A 22218-nucleotide genomic window follows, 5' to 3' on the forward strand; every position below is an offset into this window, starting at 1 on the left:
AGAAAACAGATTTTGCTGATAAAGGTATTTTCTAGACTCATGATTTTCTTACTGAGGCAATTTATTGCACTTCTGAATAATGTTATAGTCAATATTGGTGTCATTTCTGTTGCTTATTTTCCATTTTTGGTTATTAATTGCTTATTTGGTTGAGGATTACACTGATTCAATTTTATAACATTTTTCATTCTTTTTTAAAAAGGTAATTCTGATTTTAACTCTGATTTTAAATTGATAATCTGATAGCACAGTTGACTTAACAAACAACTCTTTTGTCAATAGCAAGCCTTATCCTATCTGTTAAAATATAATATATTTTTTCTCTTAGAGATTACTTAGGGCTTTCCATGTCCAGTATATAATATTTCCCTCTTTGATGAAAGTGTTTATGATATAAGACATATAAAAGTTTTTTTTAAATTTACAAGTATTTGGCATCCCTCATTTATGTTTTGTGAATTGTGCTTTCACAAATTTAAATCACTGAATATCAGATTCAATCTATAATCAGTACTTTGTTGTTCAGCTATTTTCAGTTGACTTAAACTTTTCATGACCCTATTTGGGTTTTTTGGGGGGGCAGGGGTAATGATACTATAGTAGTTCATCATTTCCTTCTCCAACCGATTTTACAGATGAGGAAACTGAGGCAGAGATAAGTTACTTCCTCAGGGTCACATAGCTAATAAGTGCCTTTGGTCACATTTTGATTCAAGTCTTTCTGACTCAAGTCCCAGCTCTGTATCTATTATGTTATTTTGGTAGCCCAACAATCTACAGTCAATGTAGAATGATTTAATTTGGGTGGTCTTCTCAAGTTCTTCATTGGATTTCTCTACTACTTTGTTCTCAGTAGCTGATGTTGGTGTATAAACTATTGTTATTTTCATGGTGATCTTTTTGCAAATATTTATCAATAGCACTACAATATAAGATAGCCAAATGCTCTGTGAAATGATACTTCTTGAACATTTCTTAATATATGACAAAACTCATTCTGCCATCTTTTTTCTTTGCTTTTCTAAGTAGTCACTGTGAATCCACTTTCAGATTAGCTACTAGCAGATTCTGATCACTTTTTTGTATTTCTTAAGTTTTAAAATCATGTTACATTTCTATTCCCTTCCCTCTCATGGTGTGGCATGCTCTGGAGCCCACTATGAAGTAGGCCAGTGCGGAAACACAATGGATTTGGCCATTCATTGTAATGCTCATGTCTCTCTCATATTTGTGGAAAGGCATCTTAGCCTAGTTTGGAGAAATCCTTCTATATGTGATGGGATGTAAAGAGCTTCTTTAATGAGTAAAAGAGAATCTCCATGAAGTATGGTGGATCCAGGATGAGGTTATCTGGTAGGAGATTACTGCTATTTCCATTTCCCCACTTTTGGGAGTTCAGAGGTCACAATTTACTTCTCAGAGGTCAAAATTTACATCAGAAAAATTCTTATTTAACCTCCTCCTTGTGGTCTGATCTGGATTGGTGTGATCTGTCTGGGGGAAATAAGGCAAGGGAAACTTATATTAAACAGTTTTCTCTATGCATAGAATTGCTTTACATAGAACTAAGAATGAGTGTAAGTGGAATAGTGATTGTATGCTATATGCATATAAACCACCAGATGGTGCTCTAAGGTTAGAGCTATCACCTTTAGTAACTATGTATGGCATGCAGTATATAGCAGCTACAGGTCCCAGCCCCTTTCCATTCATTCCACGTATGGAAAGATGGAATCTACCAGGTGTCCATGTCTCTCCACCCTTTTCCCATTTCATCACCCTCCTGGATTTTTGTCTATTAATTTCATCATAATTATCTTTCTTATATTAGCCTCTATCTCACAGAAACATATTTTGCCATCTTTAGTGTAGCCCAGTCAGGTTACACATAGGCTAAAATTCATTTACTCAAGTAAATTGAAAATAACATAGTACTGCCCCAAGAACTTTTAGGAGAACTGAAAAGCACTTTGGCAGAAAATTAGGTTTTGACCAACATCTTACAACATATACCAAAATAAATTTAAAATGAAAATGTAACCTGATTATAAAATGTCATAACATTTTTAAAAAATTACTAAAGATAATAAAAAGAGGCATCTTTTACAACTATGATTGGGGGGGAGAATTGTTAACCAATCAAGGAATAAAAGAAGACTATGTAATTAACTAGACAATTTTGACTATGTAAACTTAAAAAGTTTTACATGAATAAAATGAGTGAAAACAAAATTAGAAAGGATTGAATGGGGATTTGCATCATATATCACTGAAAAAATTTTGATACTCAGAATATGAGGGGCATTCTCATAAATATCCAACCAGAACTATTCCCTAGTTTGTGAATAATCAAAAGATATAAGTGGTTTCCAAAATAAGATTGAAAATTGCTAATAATAAGAGAAATTAAAACAGCTAAACATTTTATCTCACACCATACAAATTGATATAGATAGGAATACCAAGTGTTGGTAAGATTATAGAAAGTGAGGCATTGTTGATGTTGTGAAGTAGTTCAACTGTTTTGAACTCATTTGCAATAATGCAAGAAAAGTGACTAAACTGGAGATTCTTGATCCAACTACTTGATGAATACTCCAACTAAGTAAAAAACAGAAACTTAATAGCATCATTCTTTGAACCAGGAACAAAAGGGATGTCCAATAACTGAAGAAGGCTATGCAACAGGGGTATGTGAGTATTATGGAATATTCACAGTTAATAAAAATGATGTGTATGTGAAATTTAGAAAAATATAGGAAAATTTGAAAATTGCGAACTGTCCTAGAATAAAATAAAGAAATGTAAAGAAAAAGACCCACAGTGACTGAATTATTAAAAAATCAATGCAGGTTCTAGAGTACAGATAAAGAAACATATCTCTTCCATCCCATCAGACCTATTCACAGATTTGGGGGTGGTGCTACTAGGATAGAATAATATATACATTGTCAAACTTAGTTATTGTATCCTATATTTTTATTTAATTGTTTTCCTTTTTCACAAAGTTAGGTTCATGAAAAGTGATTTGTTTTGTAAAGACAAGATGCATCAATAAAACACATCCCCCCAATAGTCCTATATAATCCTTCCCCAGATTCTGTGCTCTGCCTCACCTGTTTACTCTTTTAACATTAAAGATATAAACTACCCACAACCTGGGATGTAGAGAATAATCACACTCAGGAATTTATTTTGGTCTTTCAATACACAGTGTTTGCTGTTAAACCTCTACTATTTCTGGAGGGATCTCCTTTTTAAATTCAGAGCCTTTACTGACTGCCCAGCCTGCTTCAATAGATAGATAGATAGATAGATAGATAGATAGATAGATAGATAGATAGATAGATAGATAGATAGATAGATGGATGGACGGATAGACGGATGGATGGACGGATAGACGGACGGAAAGATAGATAGATAGATAGATAGATAGATAGATAGATAGATAGATAGATAGATAGATGTATACAGACAGAATAAAATCAAGCATTTATTAAGTGTTTATTATATGCCCAGCACTGTGGTAATCAAAAGACAATGCAGAAAAAGGAACTGGAAAATTGGGGAAGGGCATAGAGGTTGAGGGAAGATTCCCTGCTGCTCTAAAGTAGTTGTAAAAATCTGAAGAGTGAAGAGGGGAGCTCAGAGTAAAGTGACTATCTCCTGGGTACTTCATGCAATGGTGGTCCAGGTCAGGGACTTGCGCATCAGAACAAACAGGGTTGGAGGTATCTTCAGGAGGAGAAGGTGTCTGTGAGAAAGTGGAGGGTTGGAATCAGGAGTGAAAACATTTTTGTTGTTGTTCTCTAATTTTCAGTCTTGTCCATCTCTTCATGATTGCATATGGGTTTTATTTATTTATTCATTTGCAAAGATACTGGAGTGGTTTGCCTTTTCCTTTGCTAGCTCTTTTTATAAATGAGGAAATGGAGCCAAACAGTTAAGTAACGTGTCTAGGCTCATACAGCTTATCCATACTATAAAGCAAGACCACTTTATTACCAGTTTAGAACTTTGGAAGCCTGAGACAACAAATGTCTGATAGAGAAAGACAAAGTACTATTTTCCTATATAAAACTTCTACCAGACTTCACAGTTCTTGACTGTGGTGCCTTCTGTTAGCCCTTCTTGATACAATTCAGTTCTGAAATTTTGCATTCCTTTGCTGCCCAGTGATGTAAGGATAATTTTAGGGTTGTGACCTAATCTAAAGGCTCTATATGAACATTAGCTGTTGATATTACAAGAGTTTAAATCTAGCCTCAGACACTAGCTATGTGACCTTGGGCAAGTTACTTGTACTTTGTTTTTTCCTCAATGGTAAAATGTGGATAATAATAGTACTGACCTTGAAAAATTATGAGCATCAAAGGAGCCTATGTTTGCAAAGCATCCAATACAGTGCCTGGCACTTAGTAAGCACTGTATATATTATTATTTCCCTTTATTATTTTTATTATTGTTAATATTTCAGAAGAGGCCCATGCAATGAATCTGGTATTGTAGTATACCTTGGGGAGAAGTCATGAAGCATCTTCTCTTGCCATTCTGGAGCATTTACACTGGCAGAATGGTGGTGAAGCCATTGGCCTTGGGTACCACCTTCTGTGGCCTGGGTGAGATATGATACCACAATGAAATTAAGAATGGATCTCAGTATACAGCACCAATATGCAGCCTATTTATTCCCTACTACAGTCCCATGAAGTAATGGAAACAATGACATCCATTTTATAGACGAGGAAAACAAGGCTGAGAGCTTTAAGGACATTTCCAAGGTCATAAAGATAGTAATAATTAGAGATGGAATTTAAACTGAAGTCTTTCCGATTCTGAATCCAACATTCTTCTCACAATTCTGAGCTGCCTCACATGGTTTAGAATCAAGATTCACTTATGGGTCAGAGGAAAGCAGGAAGAAAGCAGTTAATAATGTAATGGGGTTTTAATAGTGTATGAAGATTTTAAAAATTTAGATCTGGAGAGACTTAGTAAAGGCAAAATGATTGAAACAAGTTAAGGAGTCACATACAGTTTTTATATCCTCTCAGGCAGGGATGGGTAAGGGACACAGTAAAAGATGGAATGAGTAGAAAGTACTAATATGTCTATTAGAAAAGATTTGCCATTTCCCACAGGATTGAGAGCATTATTTGTTGTTACTGGTTCCTTGCTACTCTTCGCCTATCTGCTCAATCACGAATTGATGGAGATATTCTGGGTTTTGTATGCTTTTTCTCAGTATTTTAATTGTAGCATGGTGCCACTGATCATGTACGGCTATATTTTTACTGCCATCTTTAACACATAATATTGCTGGTTAATTATATAGTGCTTCCCATCTGAGAATAGGACATACTTTATAAACATTAATTCATTAATTCAAACAACACCTTTGCAGGATGAAGTATCAGGATGCCTCTCTGGCTCTGCAATACATCTTTGGTATGATTAGGCTACACCAGGAACTCTTTGACAAGTATATGGCAGAACAGAGGAAAGTGCCAGGGACCTATTCCCAGCTACCAGAGTGGTTTCACCTCATTATATGGTAGATCTGGTTTACTAAGGCAATTTGGTATTTTGGAATTTTGGAATATGTTTCCCTAATCCTCGACTGAAAATGTTGAAGACCCTAGGACTTACAGTGGATTCTGCTGCCTTTTCTTCTCTTTTTATTGTTTGATTGGTTTTAGTCATATCTTGCCCTTTGTGACCCCATTTGGGATTTTCTTGACAAAGTTACTGGCACGGTTTGTCATTTCCTCCTTTAGCTCATTTTATATATAAGGAAACTGAGGTGAACAGATGTTAAGTAACTTGCCCAGGGTTGCACAGTTATTAGTAAGTGCCTGAGGCTGGATCTGAATTCTAGTCTTCCTGACTTCAGTCCAAGTATTGTATCCAATGTGCCACCTAGCTGCCTCTCTCTTCTCTTTAACTCATTTTATTCAGACCTGACCCTACTTTGTCCAATATATGGCAGCCATAAACCTGGAGAAATTATTTTTTTTCTCTTTCTCAAATGAGATAATATTTGTAAAACATTTAGTAAGTACTTAGTAAAAACCTGTTCCTATTCCCATCCTTCCTTTTCTCCCTCCTATGCATCAGTGCTGAAGAACCTGAAAACCACCGTGAAAGGAGCCTCCAGACTGAGCCAGAGATGATGAATTTGATAGAGGAGGTCTGGAATCATTAAAAATAACAATTTAAAAATAAAATCTGCAGGGGGCTATTTGCTACCCATATTTATTGTCATGAGTGCTTCTCCCTCTGGTAAGACAGGAAAGTATGTAACTAGCTCCTGTGGTAGTGATTTCTATAGTTCTAGACACTGCCTTAAAAAATTCCTTCTTACCTAAAGGGTTGTTTTGTTCTCCTTGTCCATCCTAAACAAATGAATGAAAAACACCCTGAGTCTTACATGAGTCAGTTTTTTAAAGTCTTTTAATAGTCTTTTTAAAAGTCTTTTAATTGAACTACATTTGAAGGGATGATGACTGTTACAAAGTGATGTATCTATAGCTTCACACGTGAACAGCTGTAGTAGTAAGAGAGGAACCATAGACAAGCCTTTAGGTTGGAACTAGGAGAGCTGATCATTTTTTTGGAGGAAACCCAGGGCAGGGAGAAAAGTCTGGAGGAATCTAGAATTGAAAAGGGAAGGATCATAGAGTATCTTGGTCTCTATGTCAAATCTGAAGAGCTTGATCAAGGAGAAAATTTAAATGCTCTCTACAGAGGCTGTCACTATAATCTTTCTGGGGGGAAATTTTTTTGAAAGAGCCCACAGTGATAGATTGGGGAGGTAGATGGTAAGAGAGAATGGGAGCATTCAGGGGCCAGAGTCTTGAGGTCTTTAGATGCAATATGAGGGAACATATATTTTGAACCTCAAAGGATTAATATTTTGTAGGGCCAGAGAAGTAATTGTCTTTTTCTGTGCTTATTATCTGTAAGTCAGGATGGGAAAGGATACTTCCTCAGGTCTAAGGCCAGTAAATATAGGCACAAGGAAGCCTGGACTTCATTCCAAGAAAATGAGGGAGATTGTAGGAGAGTGGTATTGGTTTTACATTCTCTATTTCCAAACCTTTAGCTAAGGGTTGGAAAAGTATATTCCAGAAGGTTGAAATGCCAGACAGCTTTAACAAATCAGCTCCACAATTTTGTGAGTTAGAGCTGGTGCAATGTCTAAGAATAAGACCTGTCAGAAGGGGCTCAGGCAAGATGCAAGAAGGAAGTAATGTGAGGAAGAGCTAGTGTTCTATTTGGCATGGAAGAACAGAAATCCCTCAAGACCATTTAAAACTTTTCTCCTCCACATCATGTCTATAACCCCAAGTATCCCCCAAAGCTCTATCCTGTGCCCTTTTTTCACTCTTTACAATCTCACAGGGAGATCTCAGTTCTCATATCATCCCTATGCCAATGGTGCTAAGATACACACACACACACACACACACACACACACACACACACACACACAGACACACACATTCCAAGGGATATATCTATCTGTATGCATATTCATGGATATATACATCCTGCATATATATGTATACTCACACAAACATATATAATTAGACAGAGATATCTTTACATATATATATATATATATATATATGTCTAGCTCTAGTCTCTCACCTAAGCTGTAGACACTTATCACCATCTGCTTCTTAGAGATCTCAAACTAGATGTCCTGTAGGCATCTCAAACTCAACAGGTCTAAAACAAAACTTTTATCTTTCCTCCTCTCTTCTATAGTTCTCGATTCCTTTTGAGGTCATTACCATCTTCCAAGCAACCCAAGCCCACATACTTGGTGTGATCCTTGACTACTCAGTCTCACCTCTCATATCCAATCCAATGCCAAATCTTGTCATTTCTGCCTTCCCAGGATTTCTCTTCTGTGTCCTCTTCTCTTCCATCATGTAGTCATAACCCTAATTCAAACACTCATCATGTATCACCTGTATGATTGCAGTAGTCTTCTGGTTGCTCTTCCTGCCTCCAATCTCGCTCCATTTAAATTCCTCTCCTGAGGAGCTGTGAAGATAATTTTTCTAAAGCACAATTCCAACTATGTCATATCTTCCTCCTCATCATATTCTGCTCAGTGAGCTACAATGGCTCCCTGTTACCTCCAGGTAACAAATATAAATATTTGGTATTTAAAGGTCTTCATTATCTGGCTTCTTCCTTGTTTTCCAGTTCTCTAATTTAATCTTTCTCCACTTACTCTATTATCTGGCTACATTGACCTACTTTCTTTTCCTCTGATGTAACACTCTAATTTCCTACTCCATGCTTTTTTTTGCTCTCTGTCTGAAGTGCCGGGAGTGCTCCTCATCTCTAGCTCTTGGCTTCTGTGGCTTGTTTCAAGCCTCTGATCAGGCTCCTCCTTCTGCAATTCCCCCATCTTTCTCCTCTGAGACTACATTTTCTTTTATATATATATGTATATATATTATATATATAATTTTTTCTTATATATTATGCATATTATACACACACACACATCTTATTTACTTTGGAATATGGCTTTGTTGAGGGTAAGGACTGCTTTTCTTTTTCTTTGCATACTCTGTGCATAGCACAGTGCCTGCCATATAGTAAATGCTTAATAAATGTTTGCTGACTGATTGACTCACTAAACTTCTCCTTTGAATTTACTTCATCCATGTTCCCTATAGTATCCATAGAAGTAAAACTGCAATGAAACCTAAGGAAAGGTTATGCTTCATCTTCAGCAAGAAGGCAAGGAAGAGTTGAAAATGACTGTTCTCTCTTGAATCTGAGTTGAGTGATAAGGAATCTATAACAGAGGTAATCACGAGGCACAGATCAAGTGTCCTAGCAAGACGAGATGTAGGACTTGCTAGCAGGCACAACTGTGACATGGAGTGCTACCCCCCCCCCAGACCAAGTGCCATGCTCACTCCCAACCTTGTGCCATGCACTGCCCCCCATTATCCCTCACAGGGGAGGGGGAAAGTATTCCCATTGGGCTACTGGGAAGAGGGTGGGTGATGTGAAAAAAATGTGGAGAAGCGGAAGGGAATAGCTCCTCCTGAGTCCCTCTGCATTTCTAGTAAAGAACTTGGAGTGGGCTGGGAGGGCAGTCACATGCCCACAGAGAGTGCTCTGGGTGCCATCTTTGGCACCTATGCCATAGGTTTTGCCATCACTGCTATAGGGTCATTTGTTACCATGAGCCATTTGATATTGCAGAAAGAACTCTTAAATTTATGGGTCTAAAGTTTTAACAGTCCGGGAATAAATTGTTTTTAAGGTTCCTCTTTTAAAGTTTTGTTTTCTTTTGTAATTTTCTATTGTCTTTAGTTATAACTTATTTAAATCAAAGTGGAAACATAAGCAATAACATGCCTTTACTGGCAATTTAATACGTTGATATAATGAGTTCATCTGAGAGACTTCATTAAAAACAGTGAGGTGCCTGAGTACCAAATCGGAGCTGTTTTTAATCACAGAATTATAGTAATTATATGAAGCCCAAGATTTCCCTGCAGCAGAAAAAGCTCCCAGGGTTAAATATGTGCTTTCAGATTAGACTTCTAATAACTGTGTATTGTTTTAAATTATGGTTGATAGAGTCCTTAAGCCAAGGAAAAGTTTGGAGAGAATTTTAAGTGTTATAGTAAAAAAAAAACCAGAGAAACTATTTGAAATACTGAACTGTCTGTGTTGGAGGCACATCTCTTAAGTAAGAGTAGGTGGATCTGCTTAGGAGGACCAGAGAACATGGTGTATTGAAGATGCAAAAAAAAAAATACAATGGAGGCTGTTAGATTATGAAGCTTTCTAAGAAAGCCAAGAAGGTAATACTTGGAAATTCTTGGTATACTTGAGTGACAGTGGTGATCACAAACATCATTATGAACAAGTCATGCCAGATCAGCCTTATTTCCTTTTCTGACAAGATTATTGTCAATAATTCTGTAAACGGATGAATTAGATTTCAGTCAAGTGTTCAGCCAAATCATATAGTCTTTGTGGATATGATGGAGAAAAATGAGTTAAATGATAATATAGTTAGGTAGATTTGAAAGAAACTGAATGAAGCCAGTGAATGGCCTTTAATGGGTGATGCCAAATCAGAGGGAGGTTTCTGATGTAGGGCCAGGGATCTTTTCTTAATCCTGGGCTAGTCATTGCCTTCATGAAAGACTTAGAAAAAGGCTAGGCATGCTCCAAAAGAGACAACTAATATATTTAATAATTATAGTCCAAAATAATTTTGATAGTCAGTAATTATTAAGATAAAGTTGAATGAGGATGATATATTTGCATTAAAAAAAATCAATCTCATAAATCTATGATGGAAGAGGTGTGGTTAAATCTTATTGGAGGTCTTTAAGTAGAGTTTAATTGACCACTTATCAAGGATATAAAGATAGGGTATTCCAATTCAGAAATGGATTAAACTCAATCTCTGACAACCATTCCAACTCTAAAATTCTATTAATTTTATTTTAAAATAATATCTAGGGGCAGCTGGGTGTCTCAGTGGATAGAGAGTCAGACCTGAAGATGTGAAGTCCTAGGTTCAAATCTGATCACAGACACTCCCCAACAATTCCAATTCCAGTTGCCTAGCTTTTATCTTTATTCTGCCTTGGAACCAATACTTAGTACTGATTCTAAGGCAGAAAGTAGAGATTTAAAAAAATGACATCTAGGTTTATGGTATGTGATAATCATCTTGAACTTGCTGCCATATATCACTGCTAGAAACATGTGAGTTTTGAAAAGTTGTGTCTTTGTTTCATTCAAAGTTTGGAGTCAATAAAAGAGCTTTTCAGTTTCTTGAAAGCAATACAACTCTCTTCTACTTTTTCACCTGTGGTTCTACCTCATTGTCCATCTATATTGTCTTTCCTAGATATGCTTCTCATTGAGGTACTAGGCATCTAAATATATATTGAATTTTCAGTTACTTGACTTTTCCTATAAGGATGGGCAAACCAAACTCCTATAAATGATTATAAATTTTTTTCTTGGAAATTCTGTATTGTCCTAGGGCCATGTTGGCAAACCTGTGGCACACATGTCAAAGGAGGCTGTTTCCTTCCCTTTCTCTATGAGTACCTAAGCACATTTATCAGATGACCCACCCCTCTATCTAGCAGTCCAGTGGGAGTGCTTCCTCCCTCCTCTGCCTCAGGTAAAGGTGTGAATGGGGGACTCACATGTAGTATGAGGGTTGCAGTTTGGGCATTTGGTCTTTAAAAGGTTTGCCATCACTGCCCAAGGGCTTTATTTAACCAATACAAAGCCATCCATAAACAAGAACATCCAAAAAGGACTTCCTTATTCATGTAGAATCTTTCTTTGACTTGGACTCTTCTGTACCTTTTCCATCATAGCAGCAAACACCTATTTTAAAGTGTATATATCTTCACTTTATGATTTACCTGTTGTGACTCTTGGTGGCTATTGGGCAAGGTGAAATCTAAACGTGATAATTCCACTATTTTTTGTATAGAAAATTTTATTAAAATGACTTTTTGCAAATCTTTTCCATCTTCCTTCTGTTTGTTGTCTTCCTCCAGTTTTCATGTTTGAATACCCTTAAGATGATTTTGCTATTCTTTTTAGACAGTCAACAAACTGAAGTTTGATTGTTGGTATTCTAAATATGAGAATGTTTTCTGGAGATCAGTGATGTGGGTATATTGGTATAGGAGCTGATTCTTATCAACTGTGATATTCTTGGCATAAACAAAACCAGAAAAGTTTGGGAAGTTGCAGAAGAATAGAAGGAGGGCTCACTGGTACTCCTTGAAGATGCAAAGAAATGAGTTGGTGGGATGGATTTTATCAACTTCTATCTCTGACATTAGAAAAGGTAGAATTTTATGAGCCATTTGGTCATCACATATTGCTGTTCTAGTGAGCAAGTACTTCTTTACAAAAAGATCATCTTGAAAATAAAAAGACTTGTATGCACCAACATTAATTACTAAAGACAAAGTCGCAAAGTAATTGCTAAGACCCTTCAATTTAAATCAAGATATTTTGTGATATTTTGACTTCAGTGCAATTGATGGGAAAATATAAAGATAGAGAGAAATATAAGGGACCACATGGATCAGGAAAAAGCAATAAGATTATAAAGAGTTGTAGATTATACAGAAACCTCATGTTTCTCTGTTGTGGATATTTTCTTTTTAAGAATTGGTAGATATATGCCCAAAGGGCGACAAAAGAATATCTACCCTTTGACCCAGCCATAGCACTGCTGGGTCTGTACCCCAAAGAGATAATGGACACAAAGACTTGTACAAAAATATTCATAGCTGCGCTCTTTGTGGTGGCCCAAAACTGGAAAACGAGGGGATGCCCATCAATTGGGGAATGGCTGAACAAACTGTGGTATATGTTGGTGATGGAATACTATTGTGCTCAAAGGAATAATAAAGTGGAGAAGTTCCATGGAGACTGGAACAACCTCCAGGAAGTGATGCAGAGCGAGAGGAGCAGAACCAGGAGAACATTGTACACAGAGACTAATACACTGTGGTATAATCGAACGTAATGGACTTCTACATTAGGGGCGGTGTAATGTCCCTGAACAACTTGCAGGGATCCAGGAGAAAAAAAACACCATTCATAAGCAAAGGATAAACTATGGGAGTGGAAACACCGAGAAAAAGCAACTGCCTGAATACAGAGGTTGAGGGGACATGACAGAGGATAGACTTTAAATGAACACTCTAATGCAAATACTATCAACAAAGCAATGGGTTCAAATCAAGAAAACATCTAATGCCCAGTGGACTTACGCGTCGGCTATGGGGGGTGGGGGGGAGGAAAAGAAAATGATCTATGTCTTTAACGAATAATGCTTGGAAATGATCAAATAAAATATATTAAAAAAAAAAAGAATTGGTAGATATGCAGAACAGCAAGTAATATTCTAAAAACTGAAATAGGTTTTATTTTAGCAGATATGAAAAGATTTATTATTGTTCTGAGGATTATCCTTAATTCAGCCATCTGTGTGCAGTGAAACTATTGGCTAATCAGATTTAAAATCAGAATTTGTAAAAGATGAGAAAAAATAATAATGAGAAAAAAGTTACTGAATGCAATTAAAATGATTGAATGGTGTGAGGAGGGAGCAGCTAGATGTCTCAGTGTATTGAGAACCAGGCCTAGAGACATGAGGTCCTGGGTTTAAATATGGCCTCAGCTACTTCCTAGCTGTGTGACCCTGGGCAAGTCACTTGACCCCCATTGCCTAGCCCTTACTGCTCTTCTGCCTTGGAACCAATATATAGTATTGATTCTAAGACAAAAGGTAAGAGTTTTAAATATGATTGAATCCTTAATTATTTAAACAAGCTATTAAAAATAAAAAATGGGGAAATGAACAACAGAACTGACATTGACCATAGTATTAATTTTATTTAGACATTTAACCTTTGTGAATTAAGTTTTACAAGGAGACCAAAAAGAGTTCCAAAAGTACCTGGGTCTACAAATGTTTGACATTTTCTGAGTGTAAAAAGATGGCTACCAAGGATGTATTAGAATATAAAATTTTCCACAAAATCTTATAATGAAGGTTGATGAATAATTATAAATCTTACCCTCTCATAAAGCAGAGTGTAGCAGAAGATGTTAAAGCTAGTTTAAGGTATAGTTGTCAATATATCCAATTCCATGTAGCTTATAGTTATAAAATATCAATATATGTATTATAATCATTAAACTGCTGGCCCAAAATGTTCTCTGTATAATCTTGGTGTGCCAGTTTATTTATTTATTTTTAAAATCCTTACCTTTGATCTTAGAATCAATACTAGGTTTTGATTCCAAGGCAGAAGAATAGTAAAAACTAGGCAATGGGGGTTAATAAGTGACTTGCCCAGGGTCACACAGCTAGGAAGTAGCTGAGGTAAAATTTGAACCCAGGACCTCCCGTCTCTGGGTCTGGCTCTCAATCCACTGAGCCACCCAGCTGCCCCTGTCAAACAGTTTAAAGAGGGACTATGGAATATAATGATGCTAACATTCTCCCCCCTTTAAAATACTAAATTTAAAATTATAGTTATTATGGACAACAGCTTTCCCCCATATTAAAATGTGCTTCATTTCTAACTTTTGTTCCAAAATTTCTCTGATTTGCCCCCTTATTTCTTGTGATTTCATGATGCCAAAAGGGTTCTATGGCCAATTTGTTTGGGAAGCAATGTAACATGTTAAACAGTAAATATATGTGTATGTTTGTGTGTGTCGGAGATAGGGATGTAGAGTATCCACATTTTTCCTCTGCCATCATCCCCCAGTACCAACATCCTTTCCTTAGAGTAGTTCTTTTCCTCTTTGAGAAGATGAAGGGAAAAACAAGTGAGGAAGGAGAAGAGAGATGGACATTAGTAATAGTGGGAGGTGGGCAACTAAGTGGCATAGTGGATAGAATGCCAGCCTTGAAGTCTGGAAGACTCATCTCCCTGAGTTAAAAATCTCACCTCAAACACTGTATGGGTGGTCTTGGGCAAGTCATTTAACCCTATTTGCCCAAGTTTCCTAAAATGTGCTAGAGAAGGAAATGACAAACCAGGATCTTTCCCAAGAAAACCCTATAGAGGGTAACATTTAAGAATAAAATACAACTGAAAAACGACTCAACAGTAGTGAGGAGCAGAAAGACTGAGAAGAGTATAGATGTTGGGATGCAGAAGAGATTAGTTTGTAGAATGAGTTGGATTTCAGTCATTTTGGAGTTGAGGTACAGAGCATATATTTTTAAAAAATAGCTCTTTTAGTGAGAGGCACTGTGGTATGCCAGTGTATCTGTAATGAGCAGCTGGAAAACGGAGATCCTGCAGGAAGCCTGGAGCCGAGCTCTGCTTGGGTTTTTCTTAGACCGTGGCAGGATGGCTGTTATTTTTTTCCATTTTCTTCCTCTCAGAATTTTCTCACCCCCTCCTGCCAATCAGCACCACTTGCTTACCAGGCTCCACAAGGAATTTTCCTTTCTATTGTCACAAAGCAGAGTTGGTAGTAGCTTGGCCAGATCAGTTCCTTCCACCCTGTGCAGATAAAGAAATACAAATATATCGCTATCCACACTTAGTGTTCCGTCTTCTTACCCTTCTAATACTTGGACCTGAATGCACTGTGCCTCATTCAACCTCCACCCTCGCTTCCTTACCTCATTAAGATATTTGGGATGATTCAGAGCTCACTTTTAACCACTGCCTAGAAGGAGAGAAAACACTATCGATTGTGCTGTGGGTCGTAAATTCCCTGTCACTTGAAGATGTTTAAGCAAAGATTGGACACTCATGTGTTGGGGATATTGTGGAGAGAATTTCTCTCCAGGATTGGGTTGGACCTAAATGATCTTGAGACCTCTTCTACTTATGAACTTCTCTGGTCATATTTTTTCTGGACTCTGTGTGTGTGTGTGTGTGTGTGTGTGTGTGTGTGTGTGTGTGCAAGTGTGAAACTCATTGGTTTGATTAGGATTTTGGCTTGTTGGCTTTCCTGTAGCCATTTTGGTTTTGGCACAGAGTTCGGGAAGTCTCTCAAAGTTTCAGTATTGCAAGAATGGCTTGTTCTCCTGAGTAACGTGGGTCTTTCTCATTTGTCTCTTTCCAGATCTTCCTTTATCGCCTGCACTATACTGAGAAGGCTATGATGAGAGATGATGTGAGGACCAGGAAGGGTTGCTCAGTTAATTGTCTCAGCCTCACAGCCCAGCCAGAGCCAAAGGGGAGAGGGTCTGTCTGGCTGTGCCTGAAGGGAAGACATTGAATGATTGATGAGAGATGAATGAAAGAAGCTCAAGCACCTCCAGATACACGTTCCCTGTGATCTAGCCCAGGGAAGTCCTCCTGTGGGGCCCCAGCATTGTGGGATGCCCCAGTGGGGGTGTTGCTTATACTGAACGCATGGCAGGTCCTTGAATGATGATGGTACGCCGGGGACTGCTTGCCTGGATTTCTCGGGTGGTCCTTTTGCTCCTCCTTTTGTGTTGTGCTGTCTCAGTCCTCTACATGTTAGCCTGCACCCCAAAAGGTGATGAGGAACAATTGGCTTTGCCCAGAGCAAATGGCCCCACTGGGAAAGCAGGCTACCAGGCTATTCTTCAGGAGCAAGAGGAACAGCATCGCAGTTACATTAGCAGCCTGAAGAAACAAATAGCCCAACTGAAGGACGAGCTTCAGGAAAGGAGCGAACAGCTAAAGAATGCACAGTCCCGCTCTGGCGACTCGGGGGGTCATCCGGAGAAAACCCAGGCGGACCTCCTAGAGTTCTTGCACTCCCAGGTGGATAAGGCTGAGGTGCATGCTGGTGTGAAACTGGCCACCGAATATGCAGCGGTCCCTTTTGACAGCTTCACCTTGCAGAAGGTGTATCAGCTGGAGATGGGTCTCACGCGACACCCAGAGGAGAAGCCCGTGAGGAAGGACAAGCGAGATGAGTTGGTTGAAGCTATTGAGTTGGCTCTTGAGACTCTGAACCACCCTGAAGAGGAGAGCAACTCAAATCATCGCCCTTATGCAGCCTCTGATTTTATAGAAGGTTAGTCTCTGTCAGGGGAGTCAGGGGAGGGGGGTGCAGGAGGGAATCCAAGCAGGTGAGAACTGTGGAAGACTGGAGAGAGAACGTGTGGGCATGGTTTAAAGAAAGTTTTATGTGAGATCCACCAAAGGGACAGTCTGGTTTTTATTTTCATTAACATCTGTTTGCACTTAACTTTCTCCTGGAAACCACAGTCATCTAGTTGACAATTTAATTGTTTCTTGGCAGGAAGAGGAAGAACTTGCATTAGTTGTTGTTGTTATTGTTTTTAAACAATTAAACAAAAAACTCTAGAACTCAAATATATATTAGGATGGACAGAAAATTATGGTTTTGTATCATTTCACAGATAATTCTTATAGAGATTGGGTCTGGTTATGATTAAACTATCTTCATGTGTCTTGTTATCGTATTTTAGTTTCATGGAGCCCTGGCTGGCAGAATCCATCTTTACCGCGTGCTGGGGTCTTTTGGTCAGCCCCTTATTATGGTAGAGATTTATGATGGAAACAGCCCATTTGATCCTTATAACCACAAAGGGTTGTTCTGTTCCCAAGGGTGGTAAATAAAAAGGGAAAGCTGCGTCCCATGCTCACCTATGTTCACCTAGAATTCTCTGTCCATCAATCAGTCAACATTTATTCAGCATCTACTATGTGCAAGGCACTATACTAAGAGCTGAGAATGCAAAAAAAGAAGCAAAAGATAGTTTTGTTCTGAAGGAGCTTGTGATCTAATGGGGAAGGCAGCATGCAAACAAGACATGTCATCTATTTCTTATTAGGGTTCAAATTGTTTCTAGCTCAAAATGACCCAAACATCGAAAGAGATTTTGAGGTCTTCTAATTTTTCCCTGATTCCTGGCATGGCTCCGCTCAAGTGGCCCCATAAAGACAGCTGTGAGTGACCCCCCCCCTCCAGCTCCTTTGGCAATGTAGTTTGGTATTACAAATCTGAAGGCCCAGAAGTTGTTTCTGCTGTCTATCTCATATGGATTTATTTCAATGTCCTCTTCAGAAGGAGAACAGCTGTTTACCGTCATTTAAATTACATGCCTTCATATGTGTGAGCATTTTGTATTGTGCATTCATCCATCAAATAGAACAAGTGACTGCCATGTACACAATTAATTACTTGATGGCATTCATCAAAATACTGAGGCAAAAATGGAGTGACTTTTGTATTGTCACTGAAGCGAGATATTGACAAACAAATGATATGTAGGTAATTTCATTAGTATTTCTTTGTAACAAGTCGTACATCCGAGTTCTCTTGATGATGATTAAAGTGTTTAGACAATTTATAATCTGTTTCAGCTCTCTGGTAAGAGAAACAGATTGTTGGTGGCTATATTAGCCAATGGTAGTCAGCAAAGCTTTAAGTTTGTGGCTTTTAAGCTGAGGCCCCCAAACTTGTTTTACATTTAAAATATTTTGATAACTTTATTCAATAATTGATTTCCTTTGTAATCTCATATATTTTAGTTTATGCATTTAAAAACATTATTCTGAGAAGGCGGTCCATATGTTTCACCAGATTGCTAAAGGGAAGAAAGAAACAAGCATTTAAGCACTTTCCAAATATAATAGTATTTGATCCTCACAACACTATGAGGAGGTGCTTTTATTATTCCCATTTTATAGTTGAGGAAACCAAGGCAGACAAGTGAACTGGCTTGCCCAAGGTCACAAAGCTAATAAAGTTGTCTGAGGCTAGTTTTGAAGTCGGGTCTTTTTGACTTCAATCCCAGCACTCTATACCCTGTATCATCTAGCTTCTCAAAGAGAACCATGTCATAAAAAAAGGTTCAGAACCTCTGCTCTGTGGGGACAATTTCAAGTTGGAATAGTCTGACTCATTCTCAGAAATTTCTGAACGAAAGCTGTGAGTCTTGGAGCTTGCTGGCATAGTACTTTCAAGATGGAGATCCATCATGGGGAGGAGAGTTTGCCAAACACTTAGAAGAATTTCTAAGTGGGTAGGACCTAAACCTTAGAATGAATGTGTGAGTCGTGATATAGTGGAGAGAATCCTGGATGAGGTGTTAGGATGTGATTGTAGAGACGTAAGGAATATCCGCTTAGTCCCCTATTAAAGTATTATATTTTTCAACTTCCTTTAGCTTGTGTTAAAATCCTGCCCCAAACTTTCATTTAAGAATTTTAGATAGACAAGGACACATGTAAAACCCAGAAGAATGTGTGTTGGCTATGGGAGCAGGGTAGGAGGAGAGGAGAGAGAACATGAATCATGTAATCATGGAAAAAATGTCTTAATCAATTAAATAAAATTTTTAAAAATTAGATATACCTTAAATAAGGTAACACACTGACTCAGACCAGTTAACTGCAGCATAAGTGGTCAACACCAGAGACTTTCCTGAGGCCAGATTTTCCTAGAGAAAGAAGGGAGAAGAGAACGGTGGTCTCTGGGCACATGAGAAAGATCAGGGACCAGAAGCAGAGTACTGACATGAAAGAGGAGAATTTGGAGAAGAGAGGACAAACTTCAGGAATATCATAGCATCATTCTTAGGGCTCATTTCCCTATAGAAGAAATGTTATAAGAGGTGACAAGCTGTTCAGGTAAGTCTACACTAACCGATCTAGCCTGGCAACCTTCCACCTGGGAGATTTTATTTCAGTAGTTCATGGTTTGTTTTGTTTTGTTGTCACTAAAACAACTATACTTTCAGGGTAGGGTAACACGGAGGGGAGAGAACTAAAAACATTGCTCTTTGGCTATTCTTTACATTCTTGTTGCCTGACACAGTACTTTGCACATAGTAGGTGCTTAATAAATGTAGATTGATTGAAAAAAATCAGGGATCTCAGAACAGCTGCTAGTTTGTATTACAGTGAGCAGAAGGATATTTATTCCCAGGGAAAATGTAATCACCTTGAGGATAGAGAGACTGTTTTCCATTACTTTGTATTTCCCACACTACATAGAATGGGGCTGTAAGTGTAAATTGAATGAATGATTGGAAATGCCATTTTCAGAGGAAGAATTCCATAGACAGTAAAGTTCCTTACAAACAATACTTTTGTGAGATCATGTTCAGGCAACTGGGATTGCATTCCTGGAGTTCACTTTGTAAATTAGTTGTTTGATACTCAGGGCTCATTTCCCTATAGAAGAAATGTTATAAGGGATGATGAGGTTCTCAGGTAAGTCTCCAATAATGGAGCTAAACCATAGTAAGGCTATAAAGTGGTACTGAAAGGAGAAGAAAGGGTTGGGGCATGGAGAGGCATATTTATTGCAGAAATTGCTTTAGTTCCTTCTTCCTCCCCAAGGTACAGTCCAAACAGAGTACCTTAAAATTGAAATCACTTTTCTTTTTCATGTAGGCTCTGCCTCAAGAACCCATTGATTATTTTGCACACTTCTATTGCCTGCACATCATTCACCTCTCTCCTCCTCAATCCCATCCGAATCATGTATAATCCAGCATTTTTTACGTTGCAGACATGCTGGGGGGGGTTCACTCTGAATGTAGTGAATTCTTGCCAGATTTGGAAGCCAATTATCAACAGACCTACCTGGACTATAATGAAAAAAGCTCAGCATATACACAACCATACATACCTTAACTTGGGTCCTTTGTGCAAACGAAAGAATAGATGCACAAAACAGAGAAGGGCAATAAACTTTTGAATTTCATTTTTTAAAATTACATTTCTTTTCCTATTTTTTAAAGTAGAGGTAGAAAGAAGAGGATGATAATAAAAATCCTGGATTATGAGCCACAAGCCCTGAGTTCAAATTCAGCCTCTCACATTTAGTACCAGTGGAACCCTGAGTTCCAAAGCTTAACCTATCTGAGCATTAGCTCCTTTATTTGTAGAATAGAGTAATATTTATGACCTACTTTTATAAAGTTGTTGGAAAAAAGTGTTTTGGGAAACTTAAAGCACAAAATAAAAAGTGAGTTTACTATTAGTTGTGGTGGTGGTAGTGGTGGTAATAGAAGAGTTGTTTTAGTGCTAGACTTGTAGTCAGAAAACCTGGATTTTAATCCTGACTTTAGCCCTTACTGAGCCCATTTCAGATCTCTTCTTCTTAAGCCTAACCTGGGACCCCTTCTTCTACCCTCTCAGCTGAGGGATTTGATTAATATTTAACTTAAAAATACCCATACAGACTATTCACCAAGAGCTACTCTTGGTTCCTCATCTCATAGTATTCAGCCAACTTTCATCATCATCTTTTTCTTGCGTAGTTTCTCTTTGCAAAGACAAACCTCTTGACATCCAGACAAATACTTTTAGAAAACTTCCTATAATCGATGTCTCTACTTCCTTTATCTTCTGTCTCTTATAAACTTCTACAATCTGACCTTTAATCTCAGCATTCAATTGCAAATAATGGCCTTTACTTCTTCACCTCTTCTACAAATGACACTGTTGATGACTTTTCCTAGATTCTATTTTCTTTCTAGTTATTCAGGATACTCTTTTCTCCTTACTCTCTTAAATGTTTTGGTCAATCCTTCTTAGCAAATGTCTACATCACAACAACTAACCATGGATATTCCCCTAGGCTTTGTCCTGGACCTTCTTCTTTTTTTAAATTTATATTGTCTCACTTGGTAATCTCATTACTTCCTATGTGCTCAATTATCATCTCTATTTAGATGATTCCAAGATCTATATATTCACCTCATGTCAGAGATTTTCCTGAGTCCATGTTTTGGTAGGGAAGAGGGGGAAGGACTCTTGGCCACTGAGCACTTACCTGAGAAAGATCAGGAAGAGGGACACCAACATGAAGGAGGAAAGAGGATTTGGGAAAATTGGAATGGATTTGGGAAGATACAGTCAGTAACTTCATAACTTTGGTAATAGTCTGCAACACTTGGGCAACCTTCAACATGGTAGGTTTAATTTATGCTCGTGTTTTGTTTTATCTTGTTTTTGCCCCTTAAGCAACCATAGCTTCAGGGATAGATTAACAGAAAGGTGAAAGAGCAAAAAGCTATTGTTTTTTGGCTACCCTTTGTAGTCTCTCTTCTGAAAAAAAGTGCATTAGCATTTGTCTTTTGGACATCTCAAATTAAATGTGCCATAGACAACTGAAATTCATCATATTCAAAATAGAACTCATATATTTTTCCCTAAATCCTTGCTCTTCTGGACTTTTCTATTGCTTTTAAGGATACCACCACCCTTCCAGTCACCCAGACTCCCAACTTTAATGTCATCCTTGACTCCCCACTGTCTCTCATGCTCCATATCCACTTCATTCTCAAATCTTCAGAAAATCTCTTATTTGTCTTTTTCTCTCCACTCATACAGCCATAACCCTAATTGAAAGCCCTTATTCTCTCTTGCCTAGGTTACTGCAATACGTTTCTAATTGCTTTCTCTGTTCCTAGTCATTCCCCTATCTTAATTCATCCCTGACTCTGAAACCAAGGTGATTTTTCTTAAGGATATATATCTATATCTAATATCTAATATCTATATCTATATCTATCTATCTATCTATCTATCTATCTATCTATCTATCTATCTATCTATATCTATATCTATATATATATCATTGAACTCCAATGATTCCTTAGTACTCCAGGATCAAATATAAACACTTCTGTCTGGCATCTAAAATTCTTTATTAATTTGACTCTTATATTTACTCCCCTCC

At 37.8% G+C, this 22218-nt stretch overlaps 1 protein-coding gene across 7 annotated transcripts in view; it reads left to right on the top strand.

The window, feature by feature from the left end:
• CSGALNACT1 (chondroitin sulfate N-acetylgalactosaminyltransferase 1) overlaps positions 1 to 22218 on the top strand; it is a 455619-nt gene that overhangs the window by 337750 nt on the left and 95651 nt on the right. For all 7 annotated transcript variants that reach the window (XM_007476430.2, XM_056813639.1, XM_007476427.2 and 4 more), the window contains one exon: positions 15643 to 16569. In XM_007476430.2, coding sequence (XP_007476492.1) covers positions 15951 to 16569 — 619 coding nt within the window. In that variant the 5' untranslated portion in view covers positions 15643 to 15950. The remainder of the gene's footprint in view (positions 1 to 15642; positions 16570 to 22218) is intronic.

This window comes from Monodelphis domestica, chromosome 1 (genome assembly GCF_027887165.1).
Source record: "Monodelphis domestica isolate mMonDom1 chromosome 1, mMonDom1.pri, whole genome shotgun sequence".
In the NCBI taxonomy this organism is placed as follows: domain Eukaryota; kingdom Metazoa; phylum Chordata; class Mammalia; order Didelphimorphia; family Didelphidae; genus Monodelphis; species Monodelphis domestica.